This window comes from Herpailurus yagouaroundi, unplaced genomic scaffold, assembly GCF_014898765.1.
Source record: "Herpailurus yagouaroundi ecotype Mexico unplaced genomic scaffold, PumYag 188, whole genome shotgun sequence".
NCBI classification, from domain to species: Eukaryota; Metazoa; Chordata; class Mammalia; order Carnivora; family Felidae; genus Herpailurus; species Herpailurus yagouaroundi.
In genome coordinates, this window is record NW_024412419.1 from 27426429 (window position 1) to 27448354 (window position 21926).

At 39.9% G+C, this 21926-nt stretch overlaps 1 protein-coding gene across 10 annotated transcripts in view; it reads left to right on the plus strand.

Moving 5' to 3' along the window:
- Positions 1-21926, plus strand: part of LTBP1 (latent transforming growth factor beta binding protein 1) — a 406323-nt gene that overhangs the window by 294650 nt on the left and 89747 nt on the right. For all 10 annotated transcript variants that reach the window (XM_040496475.1, XM_040496477.1, XM_040496480.1 and 7 more), the window contains 3 exons: positions 11321-11443; positions 16050-16172; positions 18563-18685. In XM_040496475.1, coding sequence (XP_040352409.1) covers positions 11321-11443; positions 16050-16172; positions 18563-18685 — 369 coding nt within the window. The remainder of the gene's footprint in view (positions 1-11320; positions 11444-16049; positions 16173-18562; positions 18686-21926) is intronic.

Sequence of the window (21926 nt, forward strand, 5' to 3'; positions counted from 1 at the left end):
AAAGGTCTAAGAAGAGAACGCTTACCACACACTAATAGAATTTGGAAGCATACAGCACAAACATAGAGCAGAAGCAGAAGAGAAATCTTGATGGCTTGCCGAGTCTCTGACGTGTATTCACTGAAGTCTTTACTAAATACTTCATACCAACATTAGGCACTGAGGAAGAGAAGCATCAAATTTGCTTTCAGTCTCTTTAGCTGTGTTCCACTTAGCTTTCCCCCTTAATGGTTTTCCTCTGTGTTTCTGTCTCTATCTCTAATAATTTCCTTAGAAGCTGAGCTCTTTTACACTCAATGCCAGACTCTGACCATATGTGTTAAACTTCTCATTTCTTCATACCTTCCTTCCTTCTTCCACAAAGGCTGAAGAGCTTACTGTATATAAGTAACCCAGGGTTGTGCTGTGTGCTGGGATACGTTGAGGGACAAAAAAAGTGCCTTCCTCGTGGAACTGTCTGGCGAGGAAGACTCATAAGTATCTCATAAGTAAATGCAAAGGCACCAATAAGACAGTGCTGGGAAGTAGGGTTCTCTGCTGCTCTAAGAGTGTGCGATAGAACGAGTTGCCTGTGGGAAAATTCCTGATCAAGGTTACACTGAGGAAGGGGAGGGGAAGGAGATAAGTTTGGACAGAGGAAACAGCCTGTGCAGGGCGCTTGTGGATGGAGGAAGCAGTTAGGTTCACCTTTCAGTCACTAGCTGAAAGGCTAGACAGAGAACAAGGGAAGATTGGCCGCAGGATGATGAGGAGACAGAACACGCTAGATGGACTCTCTCAGTCTTACTTAAGATGCTCATCTTTACTTGTACACCTCTGGGAAGATGTTTAGGTGTTGCAGAGCAGACAGGATGAGTAGGCTCGGCAGAAAGAGTCCCAATTTCAAAGCTTTGGACTCATCACCAGGTTGCATAAGCTACGCCTCTGTACATGGCCGTCTCCTTCTGTCGTTGGAATTGAGATGTTGATCTTTGGAAGAAGGGAAGATTTGGGTTCATTAATTGCTTATTTGATCTGCATTTGTTGATGTGATCGGTGCTGGTCAGAACATTATGTTTGGTTTTAATTTTCCCGTTTGGCATAAATTTCATACTTGCCTGTCAGGATTCCATTTGTGTTCTCATTTTCACATACTGAGGCATATTATAATCCAAGAGCAGAGCCTGAATTTTACCTTCAATAACTAAAATTCATCATAGTGGTATAAACACAGCCCTGATGCATGAACTTGCTAATGAAATATGACTGACCAAATTGGCAAGTGATCGTTCTTCAATACAAATGCGTTTATCTAGATTGGGCAATCATAAGAAATGAGTTCTCATACCTGGATATGTGCAGTCAATCTAATCATGACCACTTTGCTCCGGTTTAATGACAGAAACACAGCATCTCATTTAAAAGTAACTTGACTTTGCCAACCAGACTTAGTGGAATCCTAGGCAGAAATCCTAGGTCACCATGTCAGTCACCCAAAGTCATACACTTAGCCACTTGTTCCAAGCACTACTTTTCGGTTTTGCGTTGCTAAGGTCATGCAATTCCTATGACAAGTAGACTGTGTACTTTGTTTCCTTCTGCCTTTAGCTACAGATCAGGCTTCTCCTCCATGATGATGTTTCAGTTCCATTTGTTGTTCAGAGCTAGACTTAGAGCTCTTCTTAGATTCTCAGGAGGGCTTTTGCAGATTATACCAAAACGGATCCGTGTTAATTTTTTATGGCAGTAGAGCTTTCACACGTTAAAAAGTTGAGTGTGACAAAAAGTCGATGTCGCAACATGCCTTTCTATTCTTACTGAACCAATGAATGAATGAGATTCTTCTGCGCTCAGCTCTGACAATGCTAATGAATACCCAGCGATGGCTCCTACATTTTAGTTCTCACCTTTATACTTCTGGTACTCTAAAATACTTTTCAAAGGTGCAGTCATTACTTAAGCTGATCATTGAGTTGAGCTAGTCAACAACAATTTGAGTATATATTTATTTTCACTTTAACAGTTGTGTGCCTACCAAGAGCCAGGCAGTTTTCAAGACCCCGGAGATTAAGGGAAAATAAAAAAATGCCTTCCCCTCTTTGCCTGTGTACTCTAGAGCTTACGTTGTGTTTGCAGATAAACAAGTAAAGTATATGGTATGTCAGATGTGTTTTCAGTGCCATGAAGGAGAAAAAACTAAAATAAAACTGCCTAAGGGATACAGAGAGTGTCAGATTCTATGGTGGTCAGAGAAGACATCAAATGATAAGTTATTTATACAGTGTTCCTTTCTAACTATTTGTTTTTTTCTCTGTTGGTTATTAGTGATGGGTGTGTGGCTTTTTAATATCATTTTAGTCCAGATAATTGAGGGTGCATTGGTGAGACTGTTTTCCCCCAATTTTATTTTATTTTATTTTATTTTTTTTAATTTTTTTTTTCAATGTTTATTTATTTTTGGGACAGAGAGAGACAGAGCATGAACGGGGGAGGGGCAGAGAGAGAGGGAGGCACAGAATCGGAAACAGGCTCCAGGCTCTGAGCCATCAGCCCAGAGCCCGACGCGGGGCTCGAACTCACGGACCGCGAGATCGTGACCTGGCTGAAGTCGGACGCTTAACCGACTGCGCCACCCAGGCGCCCCTGTTTTCCCCCAATTTTAAATGTATGAGAACATTAAAGACTTAAAAGTATTCCAAATCTCACCATTTGAAGGAAAGTCTTACACTTGGTATTTGTTAGTTGCCATCTGTAGAGAAGATAATCCCTACGTCACAGGGTTCTCTGTTCCGTAAGTCTTCATGTCCTCCTTTTTCTACCACTCTGCTCCTGCTGACTGAATGTTTTTAAATTATTACAATTAAAGTTGTACAGGGTCATATGTAATACTACTATCGTGTGGCATTATGCTTATGGTTTTTTCTAAAGCCTGTTGATCTGTATATTGATTTGGCTCTTTTTCCTGTTAAATGGATTCATTAGGAATTGAGAATTGCTATTTTGACTCATATTCTGCAGGGATTTGATGCCAGTTAGACTTTCTCCTTCTTTTCCTGACTTAACAATGAACTTGCTGAAACCATTAATGGCCTTGTATTCCTGCCATGTAAGCTGGCTCACTGATTGATGCTTCTCCTTGATTTATGAATTAGAGCAGAAATCATCTGGGGCCGAAACAGGTCAGATGTTAGCAGGTGTTGTCTGGAAGACCATGCTGTTTCCTAGTGTTGAGTTCAGGGCGTATGATCCTTCGTTCTCAGTCGTTTATTGTCCACTTTCAAAATATCTATCCCTTGGTGCTTTTTGGCAACTCTTGCTGGCTCCTCTGTTAATGCAGCTTCTTCTTTCAAGTTGTGGATTTCAGTCCTCTCTTGAAAGCCACTTTCATCATTCAACACTGTATTCCTTGGACCTCACGTTCAGCCTGGAGTTGTTGCCCACTTGATCCCCGCCTCTAATGATTATTTCTTCACCCTGGGTTCTGGCGAGTTCCAACTGGCTGCTTCAACCAGGACCTTTCTTGAGGGAAGCCAGCCTGTCAGGTAGTCAATTAACAGGTTTCTCTTCACTCATGAAGAACAGGCCTGATTCAAACCCTACTAGAGCCATCCTTCAAAGGAGATTCTCTGATATTTAATTGTGTAAAGGTACATACGGCAACTCTTCTGTAAAGATCATATTTCCTTGAACTTAGACAGATTTTGAGCTATATGACCTCTCTGAAGCTTGGTTTCAATAGCTTTAAAATGGGTATTGAGATACTCTTCTTCATTGGATTTACTGTCAGAATTAAATAAGCAATATAAAGCATGTAGAAAGGCATGTGACACAATGTAGAACCCAATAAATGTTATAACCCTTCTTCCCCCAACTCTGTTATCCTCCCGTTTACCTCCTTAATCCTGAAATATAAGAAGGGCAGTAATAACTGATAGCTATCCAATAAATTCTATGTCAAGTTTCTGTGTGTAACTATCCTTGGCTTTTCATAAGCTCATTTCCTGTAGTTCTTCCCTCTCCCTGTGTCATCAGAGCCTTTGTTTATGAATCTAAGTAATCTTAATCTTAGAGTTTCCTTTCAACTTCTGGACATTTTTGTTTAGCTGGGATATATTGCTTAAGAATCCTCATGCTTTTCTGTAGGATCACTGATCATCCCTAACAAATGTTTCGGCTTCTGCAATACTGCCATTTCCATCCTTCTACTTCACTTTCTTTGCTCACCTTCATAAGATATGGTATCTATCACCTGGTGGTTGTATGCAGGCAGCGCTGAGTTTACTTTATTATCTTACTTTAGAATTGAGTCTGTGAAAAACCATGTGAAACACAAATTTCTGAGATTTTTATCATAGTAATCCTTCTCTGTCAAACCGTAATTAAGTTAATGGTGACTCTGTGACTCCGATTTACGTTTTCTAAACGTAATGGGTCCTAGGCATTTGAAGAACTCCGTGTTATTTGATCCACTTGACAACGGGTTAGCCTTAGTCTTAACGAAAACCAGGTGCAGAGAACTTACACGGTAAACGTGGAAAGCTCCTTGTTCTAGGAGTTCTTTTCACACTAGGATTTATTTTCAGATTTTGAGGGATCGTTAACCTTTATGGAATACATGAATATTCATAGACTTATATGAAATTGGAGACTTTCATCCTACATTTATTTATTTTGTATAAGATGGCAACAGAACTGAACATCCACCTTTTGCAGATATTATTAAATGTGCAAACACCAGCCTAATCCCTAATCCCACTGTATGCTAAAGAAGTCTTCTAATTAGTCACTACGTTATTATCGAACACCTAATTATGTGCTTAATTCCAAGGAAGATTTGGAGTTGTAAACGAGCAAAAAAAAAAAAAAATACAGAATAGAACGGTGCTTCTCAGGGGATGGGAGCTAGTAGAATTGGGGAGATGTTGTTTAAGGATGGACGCTTGGAACTGGCAGGTAGGTAAGCCCTGGGGATCTATTGCATAGGTTACTGATGATTACAACAGTGCTGTGTTACAGTGATTATAGTCAACAATGCTGTGTTATAAACTTCAAAGCTGCTAAGAGGTTAGATCATGATTATGTTCACAAAAAAAGGAAATAATTATGGGACATAATAGAGGTCTTAGCTAACATTGTTAGTATCTTGCAATATATATCAAATCATCACTTAAACTTACACAATGTTATGTCAATTATACCTAAATTAAAAATGCAAACAAGAGAGGCGCCTGGGTGGCTCAGTGGGTTAAGCGTCCAACTTCAGCTCAGGTCATGATCTGACAGCTTGAGAGGTTGAGCCCAACATTGGGCTCTGTGCTGACAGCTCAGAGCCTGGAGCCTGCTTCAGATTCTTGGTCTCCCTCTCCCTGTTCCTCCCCTACTCACACTTTGTCTCTCTTTCTCATTTAAAAAGAAAAGAGAAAGCAAACAAGAAACTCCTTTTGAAGGCAGGAAACATGCCTGTGTGGGGAGACTAATTATTATAATAACAACAAACTTCTCTTACATTGTTACAAAGGGCTTTGACTTCGTTGTGTTTCTTTTTTTGTTTTTTTTTGGGGGGGTTTTTTTTTTGGTCCTCAGGGTAGTCTTCCCTGTAGTACACATATAGAAATTGATTCCCAGAGAGGGTAATGGGCTTGCCTAAGGTTATAGGTAATAAATGGCAGATCTAGAACATGATCCCAGGTCTTTTATTTCCCAAACTAGTGTTCTATTCTATACACTACCTCATATCTCTCTCCTTGTTTACCCAGGAAAATTAGAGAACAAAACAATATGAAGGTAACGAGGAAGACAAAAAAGTTCATAGAAAGGAGAGATCCATGTGGGTGTGAGTCCTCCCTTGCAAGCAGCAATAATAATGGCTCAGGGATTCTTGACTCTAAGATGGCAGCCTGCACCACGGATAGCCCCAATTGAGTTTTGCTGAAAGACAAAATATTCTTTTGGAAAGGTGAAGTAGGAAAGCAGTGATTCGGTACGATTAATGGATTGGTTTTCTGAGATCATCTTTGTCTCTTTATCTGGGATGTATATAGCATTGGCTCTTTTCCAGTCCTAAACAGCAGTGATGAGTCTTTGGGGGGTGTGTAACATATTTTTGTAGGCTGCAGTGCTACTGCATGTCTTGGTCAGACTTGACAGAGGGCGTCTGAGATCCTGAGGATTTACTGTACCTCGAGTGCAGGTTGTTCAAAACACTCGCCTAACTGGCTTCTGTATCTTACTTTGCCATGCTTGCTTTTCTGTCAAATATGCTCTGCCATTGTCTTTACTATAAAAGACTGTGTATAATGAATAGTTGAGGGATAACCGAATTAATATGGTGGGGTAGGGAATAATCTCATACTTTCAGGTAGCCATAGTGATGGAATATGTTTACTTCCCTTATCAAATGATGCTCATTCATTGAAGTTTGTGTTGACCACTAAGGAATTAAACGAGACTGAATGGCCTCTGAAAAATGACTGGCTTGCAGTGTTGAGAGATTCATTTCCTGGAAAATACAGGAAGTAATGCAGGTGCACTCTTGCTCTGGAATCAACTCTGACCAGCCTCAAGGAGCTGATAGGTGAAGTAGAAAGTGGCACCACAGCCTTGGACTGACTTGTGTGAGGTCAGCCACTGAATACCCTCTATACCTCCAGAGGTTAGGCTTCCCAGAGAGGGGCTTCAGGCTGCCTGGTGTGTTCCCAGGACATGAGGAAGGGAAATTTCAAAAGGGTTCCTGACCCAGAGGAATTATATCCAAAGGCAATGAGAGGCTTTGCAGGTGGGTTTGCTGGCCAGTGGAAAGTTGTCTTTGTCAAATTGTGGAGAATGGAAAGTTGCCAGAGATCTGGAAAGAGATTAATGTCCTCACTTCCCCCCCAAAGAAGAAAGAAGGTGCAGTTCAGGAACTAATGACCACTGAACTTCATCTTAACCTTGACAAAGAACTGTAGGCTGCAGGATGCAAATGATAAGGTGAAACATTTTAAAAGAAAAAGATGATCGTAAGAATCAGCCAGGGCTCACTAAGGACAAATCATGGTGGCTATTCTGACTGCCTCTTCTGATGGGCTTCTCAGAGGAGCAGGTCATGAAATCCTATAGGCACGGCATATTTAGTTTTCAACAGACCTCTGTTACAGTCTCTCAGGGTATTGTAGGTGAGAATGATGAATTTGGATTGGGTGATAGTATACTGGGATGGATTCATAAACTTTTGAATGATCATATCCATGAAGTGCTGACCGCATAAACCCCTGGTAATTCCCTTACTATGGGAGTTTTAATTAATTCATTGAATAGAAAATGTCAAATTATGTCCCAAAAGCCCATTGGTAAATTGTACTTGGGGAGATCAGAAGACATTTTTCTACAGACACCATACTTTCATGATGTTTCCCTTTTAAGCTCATTATGTATATGCCTCATAAGAATTTGGTAATGTGACTTCTACAAAACCATAATCCTAATCTCAGAGTATTTACTCAGAGTAAAATGAGTTTCGAACTCTAATTAAAAAAAAATTTTTTTAATGTTTATTTATTATTGAGAGACATAGAGTGTGAGCAGGGGAGGGGCAGAGAGAGAGGGAGACACAGAATCCGAAGCAGGCTCCAGGCTCTGAGCTGTTAGCACAGAGCCTGATGTGGCGCTTGAACTCACAAGCTGTGAGATGATGACCTGAGCCAAAGTCATACACTTAACCGACTGAGCCCCCCAAGTGCCCCTTGAACTCTAATTTAGAAACCAAAGGCCTAACCATCTCTCTGTAGCAGGGATTAGGGGGTGTGGATCTTGGATGGTGGACTGAATAGGGACTACCTTGTTTCTCATAGCATTGATCTTCTAGAAGGTTCAAGGTAAGAACTGGGGGGGCAGGTGGCAGGCTTTCTGTCAATAACACTCAGGGCTCCACAAGTTTGTGTCCTTGACTGAATGGAAGAACACTGGAAACCATTGACAGTTTTTAAAGGAGCAACACCATTTTTTAAAAAGGTTTATTTTGAGAGAGGCAGAGAGATAGCATGAGCAGGAGAGGGGCAGTGAGAGGGAGAGAGAGAATCCCAAGGAGGCTCTGCGCTGACAGTGAACTATGAGATCATGACCTGAGCCAAAATCAAGAGTCAGATGTTTAACCGAATGAGCCACCCAGGTGTCCCAGGAGCAACACCATTGATCATATTTGTATTTTAGGTCACTCTGGCTACCTGCTGGATAGTGGATTAGAGAGGGCAAGACTCCAAGTAGAGAAACAGACTGTGATGGTAACCCATGTGAGAGAAAATGTTGGTAGTAAGAGAGAAATAAAGCAGGGGTATTTGAGAGATATTTGGAAGGTAGAATTGATAAGACTGGTAATAAATTGAATGTGGGGAAAGAGGGAGAATAAGGAATCTAGATAGGATGACTTCCAGTTTTTGACTTGGGCATTTGGATAGTAGCATAATGTATTGACGTGGAAGGCAGCATAAGGAAAACATGGGGAAGGTCAGGTTTGGCTCTGAACACTCAGAGGTGCCTGTGACATATCAAGTGGAAGTGTCAGGAGACTGACCAACAAGGTTGTGGGGGTCTGCAGTTTAAGAGGGGTGTGGGCAAAAGATAAAATGGTGACTTTATTTCACTCCTTTTATATCCATCAAGTGAGGCCACACCTTCCTACTCTATGGAGATTCTTTTTTTTAAATTGAGGTATAATCTATAACATTAGATTCATTTCAGGTGTACAGCATAAGGATTTAGTATTTGTGTATATAACAAAATGATCATAATTCTAGTGAAAGTCCATCACCATTTATAGTTATGACATTAAAACATTGTTTTTCTTGTGATGAGGACTTTTAAGTTCAACTGTCTTAACTCTTAACTATGCAGTGCAGTACTACTGATTCAAGTATCTTATAAGTTGCAAGTATTTTATAAGTATTTCATCAACGATAATCTGCACTCTTAATTTGCTTTGACTAGAGAAAATAATGGTCTTAGAAACTGATTTTGTTGTTATATTCTGCAGTCCTGTAAGTCACATTTCCTGATGCATGAATAATTAAAGAGAACAGTCCATACATTTTTCAACTTGTTAACATTTTTGAAGCCAATCCAGATCCTCGATGGGACATTTTAACGTTACTGTCTGGAATTTACATGCCTACTGTCTAGGCTCCTTCTGTCCCATTATTTACTTTGGCTCCAATGTTTGGCTTCTTCTTTCAAGTTGTTTGTATTCAGTGTTCATAAAAGTGGACTCCAACAACCAAGGAAAAGATGAACAATGAGACAGTTTGGAAGTGCTATTTTTGTTGTCATAGAGTAGGGTCAGTTCAGTAGTAGTAAGTGATTTTGTGAAGGCCAGGTAGAGTACTCACGCAGTGCTAATTCACCGGCTGTTCTCTGTTTGCATGCGAGACGTATGCCTGTGTGCTTGGTTGCTCACACGCTTTTGCCTTATTTTGATAATACAGTAAAACCTTGATTTGCGCGCACGATTCATTCCAGAAACATGCTTGTAATCCAAAGCATACCAAAGTATATCAAAGCAAATTTCAAGAAACAGTAGCTCAGTCATGATCATGTAACATTCAGCATCACGTCCTACTCATATTGCAAGACCTCACTCATTTTATCGAGTTAAGTTGTGCTAGAAATGTTTGCTTGTCTTGCAGAACGCTCACAGAACGAGTTACTTGCAATCCAAGGTTTCACTGTACTCTGTTTCTCGATATCATTGTCGGAAAGCCGTAACCCAGTTTCAATGGAATGTCATGCGAACAAATGCAGTCTGAACTGTGAAATGCTGAATTAGAACGAGATCTGTGTTAATGTGTTTGTGACTCTTTGCCTTTTAAGAGGGTGGAAAGCTTTACTGCTCTCAGGGTGAGCATTGCAAAATGCAATGGATGGAATCAAGAGCATTTTCCTTCTTATTGTTTGTCTGCCTTAGATTAAGATGCTGTGCATTATTGACCGCTGTAAAATTAAGCCTAAATCATGATGTGGTGTGTAATTTTAGCACTTAAATAGTTTAAATTGTTCCCCTTAAGGTTTTGGTTGTCCATGCTACACTGTGTGTCTTCTTACTGGGACTTACGGTGGACTTACCAGAGGTGCTCAAATGCGACATAGAACTCAAGTTTTTCTTTATGAAATAACAATATTCTAGTAGGAGATTAATGAATGCTGAATGAAATCAATGAACACTTAGATGATTGTTTTCTATATAAATGCTATGTTAGCAAACAATAAAAACAAACATACTCCTAATTCTTCAGCGGTTTCTAGCACTACACTTAACTTGTGTTAATAGAAACAGGTTAAGGGACACCTGAGTGGCTCAGTCGGATAAGCGTCCAACTTTGGCTTGAGTCATGATCTCATGGTTTGTGAGTTTGAGCCCCACGTCAGGCCCTGCACTGATGGTGCAGAGCCTGCTTGGGATTTTCTCTCTCTTCCTTTTTCCTCTGCCCCACCCCCCACTTGGTGGCTCACGTGCACACGCTCGCTTGCTCGCTCTCTCAAAATAAAAAAAAAAATAAACTTTAGAAACAGGTTAAAAGGATGGTCTTTGGAGTCAGGCTAACTGGATTCAAATATGAGCCCCCAGTTTCTAACCATGTGGCCTTGGACAGTCTGTTTGAATTTCTCTGAGACTTGGTTCTTTTGTCAGTGAAATGGTTAGCTTGGATGGCTTTTGTGAGGATTAAATAAGCATAAAGCCTTTAGTGCTTTTGTGCAGTAAGTGTTTGGTAAAGATTAGCCATTATTTTATCTGCCTCTGCAGTCTGTACCCTACCTTCAAATTGCCCAGTAGGCTTTTGGGTCCTCTAGATTGATTTTTATAATACTGATTCAATGCCATCTTTGAAAATTGTATCAGAGGTTTTTTCCTCCTTTCTGTTAACAGCTCCTGTGGTTTCTCTAGGTCATGAGTCCTATCCTTTCTTCAGTGAACCCTACCTTCCTGCAGAACTCATCAGTTCCCTTACTAGACCTTGATACATCTTTGATTCTTTGGAATATTTCATTTTGTAGAGGGTGCTGCTCTAGAACCTCCCTCTCTTCTTCCCTCCCCTGTACAGCAAGCTTTCGCTGAATTCATTCATAGACATCTTCAGTTCCTTTTTTGAGTTACTTTGCAGAAAGTAAATTAAGGCGTAGAACTATCCCACATGTTGTTCACACCGGAGCTGCCTTTCCTCCTTTGGGCTAATTTGAAAGCTTTTCTTAAAGAATCTGTCCTTTCTTTGAAGATGGACTATTTCTATTTTTAGCCAAATTCAACTTTATTTATGTTTTATTTCTTTTTTTCTCTCTTTGTGGTTTTTTCCCCCCCTTATGCACCATTCTTCAGATGTGGATGAGTGTCTGGACCCACAGATCTGCACAAATGGTACTTGCTCGAACCTCGAAGGCTCCTATATGTGTTCATGCCACAAGGGCTACAGCCCAACCCCAGACCACAAGCACTGTAAAGGTAAATACTCTGATCGAATTTCTTACTTTTATTTGAACTGCATTTAAGAATCTGTTCGAGTAACTAGCTGAGAAAAGGGAACCAAAAAAAAAAAAGGAATTATGCTGCCTGTCATGTATTTTAAGTGAGCTACTTGGAGCGCATTTTTGTTGGTATCTTTGAAAGTGACTCCTCACTGTGGTTACATACAGACCATACGTACTTAGATAAAGGAAAACAGCATAGTTTTAGACAGCATCTATAAACCACAGGTCAATTTTTCATTTCTTGTGGTTATAAAAACTACAGTTGCACATTTCTGTGAGTATACTAAAAACCATTGAATTGTACACTTTAGATGAATTATGTGGTGGTGAATTATATCTCAATAAAATTGCTATTGAAAACCTTCATTGTAGAAAATCTAGCAAAGAGAAAAGTAAAAAAAAATTTTCTCAGTCTCATTCATGCATAGTCCTATCTCACAAATATTTTCTATCACTTTATTTTTAATGTGCAATTTTGTAAGTTTTGTCACTTAATAGTATATACATCATGAGCATTTTATATATCTTTACAGACATTATTTTTAAAATAACTTTACAGACATTATTTTTAAAAGCTGCTTAATAGTGCAGTGTATTACTATTTCAGCATTTTCTTGCTGCTTATGTGTTGAACAACCATAATTTTTTTCCACCTTCTCATTATGTAAAAAAAAAAAAAAAGGATCATTTCTTTATTTATAAATGTGGAATAACTGGATAAAACATCTTTAATGTTTTTTATTATTTTGATAGAATGCTAATTTCTAATTTTAAAAATATATTTTTTAATTCTAAAAGATTGAATATTTATTACATATGCTTATTTCTATTAATTTCCTGGAGACTTCTAATTATTAGAACATTTATTTCATATTGCAACATGTATTTTGCACATTTTTTTCTTGTGTAAATTTATGTTACTATCTGTTCCTATTTATCAGGTTTTTAAATCACCATATATGAACACTTTATATAAAGCACGTGTATAAACCTATGTACCTGTGTCTTTGTATTACAAATACACTTTTTTATGGCATGTTGTTGTAATTTGTCCAAAGTTTCTCTAATTTCCTCTGCATAATTCTTTTTTTAAGTTTAATTTTTTTCTGTGGTCAAATCTGTGGATGGTTTCCTTCTGCTTCTACTGCTTTATACCTACAAGCATGCTCTTTCAAGGGGAGGAAAGGAAGAAATTTGTGAAGTTTTTCTTCTTTCTGAAGTGTCTCACTGAGAGTGAAGGATGTGGGGTGGGGATTAACTTCTCACTATGGTAGCTAGTAGTAAACAGGTATCTTACTCTCTTGTAAGAATTGTAGCCTCTCCCGCTGGCAGGAGCAGATTCCCAGACCTCTGGATTGGGTGGCTGACCCCTTACATGCAGGGGAACACCAGTCACCCCCAGTGGAGCACTAGGGGGGCCTCATTTCCCTTCCCTCCAGGTCCTTTTCCTGCTGGCCCACGTCCACAGTCTTCCTACCAAGTTCTTCTGGTGATTTGCTCTGCAGCCTTGGATACATTAAACTTGGATTACCAGATCTCATATCATCTCTAAAATTCGGGGATTGGGTTTTTTAGAGGGATAACGCTCCAAGGAGACACATGTTGGGTGAATGGCTCGTTACCACTTTCTTATGCTTGGCTGCTGTCATCCCAGATGATCCTGCCCCGCTCTGGCAAGGCTTCCCAGCGCCCCAGAATTCCCACCATCAGCTGATGGCAGCCATAGAAACACTCATTTTCCGCTCTGTGTGGCGCGCTCCTGGGCTGCTGCAAAAGCTTCTCTTCATCCTTCCCTTCTTTCCTTCCGGGTATATCAAGGAACCCGCATGTTCCAGGCACTGTGTTCAAATGCAGATGCTGAGAGGTTTTAATCTCTCAAAGCACTTTTATTGGCTGGAAAAGACGCAAACCTACTACTATAATAGATAGAGGACCACATGATGAAGTTAACATTATCAGTGATGTATTATAAAAAAAAAACCCTGTGAAATCCAAATGAAGTCTGGAGCTTAGTTTAAAAAGGAGGATTGTAGTGTATCAAACCCTCATTCAGTCACTCAGAAGCTGTGTGGGCTTGGATAAGTTTTCTTAATTTGCTAAGCCTTCCTTACTCATCTGCAAAAGGCAACAATAATGGTACTTACTCAGGTGATGTGAGGATTGCGTGTGATAATACAGAAACAGAGCTTATATGGGGAGAAGGAGATTATGTCGGGACAGAGAGTGGCATGTAGTTGACGTTGTTATGCACCACATTAAAGGTGTGTACAAGGCTCTGTTAAAGCCAAGAAGTCTGTGGCTAATCCTGTGTGCACACTTCTGAGAAAGCTTCACGGAGGTGCTGCTGTTCAACCTTGGTCTGAAAATTTTGAATATGGAGGGGAGAAGAACTTAGGAGGAAGAGAAAGCAACACATAATCAAAGGTTGGAGGTGTGAAAGGGCTATTGTCTCCACGTGGCATTTAACCTTGGCCCCTATTCCAGTTTTCCTTTGCATTATGGTCTGGGATAGGATCAGGCAAGATCCCCATCTTCTGCTCTGGAAACCTGCATATGGACTAATTATTTTCCTTACTCCCAGTCAAAGCCTACCCTTTTTATAATAATAAATCGCATAACATCCTTTTTCCTCTAATAATTTCATAGTCTTTCCCAAACTACATCAGCTCAAAGATGTAAATTCTTCCCAGATCTTAAATCTATCCTTTTTCCGGGGCGCCTGGGTGGCTCAGTTGGTTAAGTGTCTGACTTCGGCTCAGGTCATGATCTCATGGTTTGTGGGTTCGAGCCCCACATCGGGCTCTGTGCTGACAGCTCAGAGCCTGGAGCCTGCTTCGGATTCTGTGTCACTGCCTCTCTCTGCCCCTCCCCCGCTTGTGCTCTCTTGCTCTCTCTCTCTCTCTTTCACTCTGTCTCTCAAAATAAATAAATATTAAAAAAATTAAAAATCTGTCCCTTTTCCAATATTGCAACAACTGCCAATTTCACCTTAGTGCTAAATATTAACTTTGTTTTCATGTCACTAAAGGTCCTGAAAACTTTTTTTCAGGTTGTAAGCATATCATCTAGTATATTAAATCAGTATTTGTTTCTTTGTATCTTTTGTGTATCTGTGTCTTTGTTATCTCTTTGTACATTTAAGCACTGTATGTCCTAAATTTATAAATACCTAGGGATAATCTCTGTTTTAACTCTGGGCTGGATTTGTCATAATAATATGTTTAAAAAGCCCCTTAAAGAAATCATGCTTGGTGAAAATGATACTTTCTATTTATCTTTTGGCACAAGAGAGAGAAGACTTTTGTCCTGCATGCCTATTTTATTAGAAAGTGTTCTTTTGTCATAGGAATTTTGTGCCTCATCAGAAAAGAAAAAGGGGTTCCCCCTTGGTCATCTTAAAGACCCAAAGATCACCTTATTCAAGATAACTGGATTACCTCAAGTTGTTCCAAATGTGTGTGTCATTACTTAAAATGAATTACTTCTGACAGTATTCCCAACATAAATGAGTAACTTATGTAAGATGTCTGCTTGGACAGTGCTTAGAATGGACGGTATATTTTCGCTGCAGACATCTTCACATGGGAATGCTTAATTTGTCATCTTCTTTGAGAAAGTCAGAAAGAGTCCAAGGCACTAAAAATGTTGTCAGACGTTACATGAGATCCAACAGGCTACACGAGCTGTTGTTGGTCTTAAGATCTTAAGCTGACATCTCAAGTATTTAATTGAATGTGCTGAAAGAAAATACGGTGTAGGCTGTTCTTTGCTGTCGACCCCTCCTAAAGCTAATAGACTTAGAGCATTTGGAAAGGTAGAAAATAATTCTTCAAATGAAATTCAGCTCGCTTATTTCATTTCTCTGTTGGCAGTCAGGACTTACTGTGTTGTGATGCCTTTTATTTATAAATAAGTGAAACAAAAATTGCTAGTAAAGCTAATTTTTCTTAAAAAATTAAAAATGAATTCATGAGGTCCTATTACAGTAATAGTGTTGGGAGCTATTTCAGGAAACATGGGATAATCTGACACCTTGCTTCTATCAGGATATAATTCAAAAGATTAATGCCGCATGACAGGATAAGAAATACAACTTCGATCAGGAAACAGATAATTGTTAGTACTACTTGAGGGGAAGGATTGCAACAAATGGAATTCTCCTGGCAAAAACTTTCAGATGCATTTTAAATAATAAGATATTTTTAGGGGCGCTTGGGTGGCTCAATCGGTTAAGTGTCCGACTTTGGCTCAAGTCATGATCTCACAGTTCATGGGTTCCAGCCCTGTGTTGGGCTCTGTGCTGACCGCTCAGAGCCTGGAGCCTGCTTTGGATTTTGTGTCTCCCTCCCTCTCTGCCCCTCTCCCACTGTGCGCACTCTGACGCGCACTCACTCGCTCGCCCTCTCTCAAAAATAAATAAGTAAACGTTTAAAAAATTAAAAAAAATAATATATTTTTAGAAGAAAACAGTAGTTAGACATTGATCTTTAGGACGTGGTCTTATAGCTTGATTTGTAGTCTCAGAGTTTCGATAAGATAGAGACCTAATTTAAAAAACTTGTCCTTGTTTATATTTACAGATACTGACGAGTGTCAGCAGGGGAATCTGTGCATAAATGGGCAGTGCAAGAACACTGAGGGCTCCTTCCGGTGTACCTGTGGGCAGGGCTACCAGCTGTCAGCAGCAAAAGACCAGTGTGAAGGTAGGAGTGTGGTTACGTGACCTACTGTGATTTTAGTTAGAGGCACCTGCCCTGAAAAAAGTGTCCTCCGTGAAGTGAGTGTGTCTTTCAGAAACAACCTGGATGATTGCTTAATGGTGCAAGAAAGCAAGGGACCTCAGCTTAAGTCAGAAAAGTCAATAGCACAGGATGGAAAAGGGCTAAATTTGAAAAAAAGGTATTTGTGAGCAGTGGCTGAGCATTAATATTAGGAAGGAAAATTATTGCTCTCTGTGTAATTCCTTACTGCAGAAAATCAGTTCCATTAAATTCATTTGTAAGTTTTACCTACTAGGATTTCAGCAATTAGAATGTTACTATATCAGCCCAGTATTAGGCTGTGGAATGTTAATGACCTTAGTTTTTGTGTGTAGTCAGCTTTTCACCATTTTTCCTTTTTAAAAAAATTTTACCGAACAAGAATTTTCAGCAAGATTGCAATAAGTAGCATCCCCCTCATATCACTGATAAGGTTTGTGAAATAAATCCTGTTCCCACCAGTGATAGTATTTTGGACCTTACTGTGGTTGACCTTAGAGTAAAAGTATATGTATTTCATTGAACCTCATGCAGAATCACTTTACTTCTCAATAAGTACATGCTTCCTGAGATTGAAGATATTTATGGTTTCACCTGTGACAAGTATCAAGTGTCTCGAGTTTTTGAAAAGAAAGATCATTTGAATTTCATTTAAGAACAGAATACACACTCTACAAGGCCAATTTGTTTATTATAAGGAAACAAATCCTATCCATGTCTATATGTAAACTTTGAATAGTGAGTACCAATATCTCTTGGGATGCTATTATAAAAGACAATATGTGATGGTCCTATAACGAGATCTACCAGTATTATCAGAACAGTCCCCAATTTTCCCCTTCTTGAACATGGAAAGACATTACAATAGCCAGTCTAGAAGAGAAGAACACACACAAGCATATCCATGTACACAGATAAATTAAGTAACTTGTTCTGGATTCTGCAAGTCTGTCTCAAAGTATTTATACTTTACTTTGTGACTTTTGACCTTAATTGTTAATTAGCCAAGCATTTATCAAATGCCCATCATGCATAAAATACTACAAATGTATGTATAATAAGAGAAACCTACAGATAAGATAATCAGGCTATCCTGTTCAGCATCCCTTATTTTGAAGAGCCTGTGATGTCAGTACCAAAAATAAGTCAGACACATGCAAAACCACCCACCAGATTATCCATCGGGGAAAACCGATTTTAGGTGCTAAAATGCCATGATAATCAAATTGATGCTGTAAGCAGAGTGAGGAGAGCAGAGTTGTGAGGGGTCGCTGTGAAACTGATGTTTTTGTTGACTCTTCTAGAATCACATTGCCAGCAGTAGATAAGTGTGCTCAGATGTGAGGAACAAAGTCTGTCAACAGCAACATGAATTAATGCCTGTTCACTGTAAAACACTAGATCACTTAAGTAATAAAGGATGTGGTAGACATAGTCCCTGCCCTCAAGAAACTTAAAATCTAAGGGTAAAATAGCTGAATACGTGTATTGTATCATTGTGTGTTCTATTGTGTGGATAGGACACGAGTGTGCTTTAGCCTGAGCTCAGGGTTGAGGTTACAAAACAAATCATCTCTAAGCTGAGGATATGTGGGTTAAGGAAGAGAGAGATTCAGTGGCAATGTAGATATCAGATTGGCTGAGAGGAGGGAAGGGCCATTAGATTTGGCCAGCAAATCATTCAGAGAGAGAGAGGGAGAGAGGGAAAGGAAAGAAAAACTAGGGAAGTCTAATTGTTAGGGGGCTGACAGGTATATCCGTGAAAAAGAAATGAAGACATTCATTGACTTGACACTTCGGCAAACTTCTCCTGTACAGGAGACCATGAATATGTGGACATGAATATGTGTACATGTATATGTACACATACAGTACATGAATATGTACACATGTATATGTACACATACAGTACATGAATATGTGATGCTGTTTTCCAGGAAAACTTTGTTTACAGCAGTAGGAAGTGGGCTGTAGTTTGCTGACCTCTGCTTTATTATAGGCATAAATGCTTTTAAACTCAAGAGTGTTCTATTTGAACCTGTACAAGAGACTCAGGAAGCTTCATTCAGGTTTATAGATAACAGCAAAGCATTTGCCACCCATCAGTAAATATTGGGATGAATATGTGCAGATTCTTAGCTCACAGGTTAAGATTTTAAGTTCATCTGGATTTTTCCTACTGGAGGATTCATGACCTTTTATTAGAGATCAGTTTAATGAAGAGGCTAAATTAATTATAAACTAGATAGTTTATAGACCTTTTTTTACATGCATGATTAAAAATATTTTTAAAGCACCACTTCTACAGTTTCTTTTTACCCTCTGGTTCCTAGATATTGATGAATGTCAGCATCATCATCTCTGCAGTAATGGACAGTGCAGGAACACAGAGGGCTCCTTCCTCTGTGTTTGTGACCAGGGTTACAGAGCATCCACCCTTGGAGACCACTGTGAAGGTGAGAACTGCTCTTGTTTGCAGAGTCCTAGAGAGATCTGGACATCATCCTGGCTTCTCTTCTTGAATCCAACCTTTGGACTTCACAGTTGAGGACATTAGGTCCCTGGAAAAACATTTGCCTCATGGTCACACAAATAATGAAAAGAAGCTGGTAGAATGCAGGCTTTCCTTGCACTGCTTAGAACTGTTTTCTAGAAGAATTATGCCAACTAAAGGAGTAAATAATTGAATTAGCCCTAGCTTCTCTCAGCTTTAGATGGTTTCTCCTAGGTATATAGTTCTGAACGGTAACACCTTGTGTATGTAGGTCCAGCATCCAAACAAGTAAACACAAAGTAATTTTCTAGATTCCTGAAAAGTTTTTAAGAGCTAAAGTTTAATTCAGTTTTGAGCGTTTTGCCTAAATAGGTCTAAAAGATACGCCAGGTATACAGCATGGTGTAAATATTAACTACCTACTACACCACTGCCTGGCCATGCCTCAGAACCCCTGGGGTGGTCTGGGCTGCAGGGCTGGTCTGTCACCAGCCTGTTGACATGTGAATTGTCTCTGCTCACTGTCTACCCAACTAACCATTTTTTCCCAATTTACCCTCTGTTGTACTGCAAGTAAGCCCTGTCAGTTGTGAAACCAGGAATGTGAGCTTGGCAGGGTTGTGTCTCACATGGAGAGTTAGAGTTGTGAGTGAGGGTCTGAACCCCACTCTGGAGAGAAGCACATGAGGTTTTTAGTGAGTGGTTTGTGACACAAATGTGACATCTTTGTGGCACAGTGTGTCATACATTGAAAAATGGCTATGATAGCTTTCTCATTTGTCAGTCCCTGTTGGTTGGGAAAGATTGTTATACTTTATAGCCTCCTGTTTTATTAACGAAAGAACTTTGTGCCAGCATGGACAACCTTTCTGGAGGGCAGTTGGGGGCAGTTGCAGAGGCCCTAAGATGTTGTTACTGCTGATTCAGCAAATCATCTAGGATTTGATCTTAAGATAATGGTGTTCTTTAAAGGGCTGATAACTCCAGTGAAAAGTTATAATTAACATACCTCTTGATAAATAGGCAAACAAGTGATAAACCAAAGTAATGAAATTTGCTTGAGAAATCAGGTATTGGGAACTCCAGCACATATGGGTGGTTCAACATGGTGGCTTTCCAAGGTGGGAGAAGAGGGCGTGTAGCTGGGAGCTAGTCATGAACAACCTATTTCAGAAGTAAGTATGTGACAAGACACATGCTAAGGCATTGAAAACCTAAATTGACCCCCAGCATCTCTCCTGCCCAAATCTCTGACCTGGCCAAGAGGGTAACCAGGCCATTGATTGGTCCTCAGTAGAAGGCATGCTCCTTTTTTTTGGCTGTTTTCATGTGTAACCGTCTCATCAGAAGTCCGGAATTTTTATTCTATCAACATCAGTTGTGTGAAAAGCCAAACAAAAGCTTTTTAGCCAATTTGCTCATCATTGTTAATATATATTCAATAAGAAAGTTTCTTTTGGAGTATATAATCAGTCCTTTTTCTCTTAAAGTCAGGGCTCATTTCCCTAGTGTTCTAGGTTATAAATAGGACTGGAGTCCATTCAACTAATTCAGTGCTCCCTTTGAAACTATAATAGCACTTCAGCCTGCTAATTCTCAACTAGTGGTGTTTCTGACCCTCCCCAGTGTTATGTAGCTGTAATTAACTGAGCTGTTACTGTTCACACCCCTCTCACAGCCGTGGGAGGAAGAACCGTCTTTCTTGTTGGCTTTTGTATTTACATGTGTAACTTTCCTCTAATAACTCTGGCAAGGGCCTTGTTTTCTTGCAGTGTTACCCTACAATTCTGCTGGCCTTCTCGCAGAGTCAGAATCCCAAGGATTGTGCTAATTTCTGTGTGTTACTTACTCCAGCATGCTCGGTAGCCACTCAGTCTGTGAAGGGTGGCCTCAGCTGTCCCGGTCGTTAGAGGCCTTGGCATCGCAGCCATCAAAGGCTCTGCCTTGGACATGTTCCCCTTCTAGATACAGTCTCTCCTTCCATACCTCCCTTAGCATCTTCCTTACCCTGTCACAGTGTTTGCTCCATGCTAGTCCCTTGCAAAACCTCAGAACGATACAGGATTCACTCTTTCTGTGGCCCGTCTCTCTCGGTCTTCTCTTTGTGGACCAATCCAAAAAGGTGAGAAGAAGTGCTAGTATTTGTTTCCTATGACACTTCATTCCAAGTCAGAATCACTCATGTTTTCATGTATGCATTCATTCAACAAATACCTGAGTGCCAGTTTGTGCCAGGTACTGATCTGGGTACAGGATATACAGCAATAAAGCAAACAGGCAATTTCTGCCTTTGTGGAGGTAACATTCTAGTGAGGGAGTTAACGATGCACATGATAAACAAGTAAAACATATAGTTCATTAAGTGGCAGTAAACACTATGGAGGAAAATAAAGGAGGATATACAGAGAGTGTGGAGGGAGGGGGGTGATCTTAAAGAGGCAAGCAGAAGTTTCTTTGAGATAATGGCATTTGATTATTTATAGGAAGACCATTCCGTTCAAAGGACTAGCAGATGCAAAGGCACTGAGAAATAGGCTTTGTAGAAGAGACTAGGAGTTTAACTTGCGCACTTTAAGTTTGGGATGTCTATAATGAGTATCTGAATGAAGATCTCTGAAAGGCAGTTGGAACTGTGCATGTGGAATTCAGGGGTGAGTCCTGGGTTTGGAATCATTAACATGTATAGAGATAGTGTTTAAGCCATAAAATTGGAAGACATCACCAAGGGAGTGAGTATGGCTAGAAGAGAGAAGGGGTCCAAAGATGGAGTCCTGGCCTTTCATTTATAAGTGAGGAGGAGAATAGGAATTAGCAAAGGGGATTGAGAACATGTGGCAGGAGAGGAAAGAGGAAAATCAAAATCTAAGAGAAGAAAACACTTCAGAGATTAGGGAGTCATGAACTTTGACATGAATGTTTGACACATATTGCTGCTGGGGAAGATGTAGGCCAGGACTGACCATGGGATTTAACAGGGTAGAGAGTCCTGGCGATTTTGACCAATGCAAAGGACTTAGGATTTAGCAGTGAAGGAGTAACCAAGATTAACTCTTGTTTCCTTAAAGCCTGTTGCTCCAATCCTAGAAGGGCTCTGTCTGTCTTTCGTGCCACCCTAGGTGGTGTTGCAGGACAGTCCCCTGTTGGGCTCTTTTAACATTCAACTACTTTTTTTTTTTTCTCTTTGAAGATCTGAATTCAGGTCT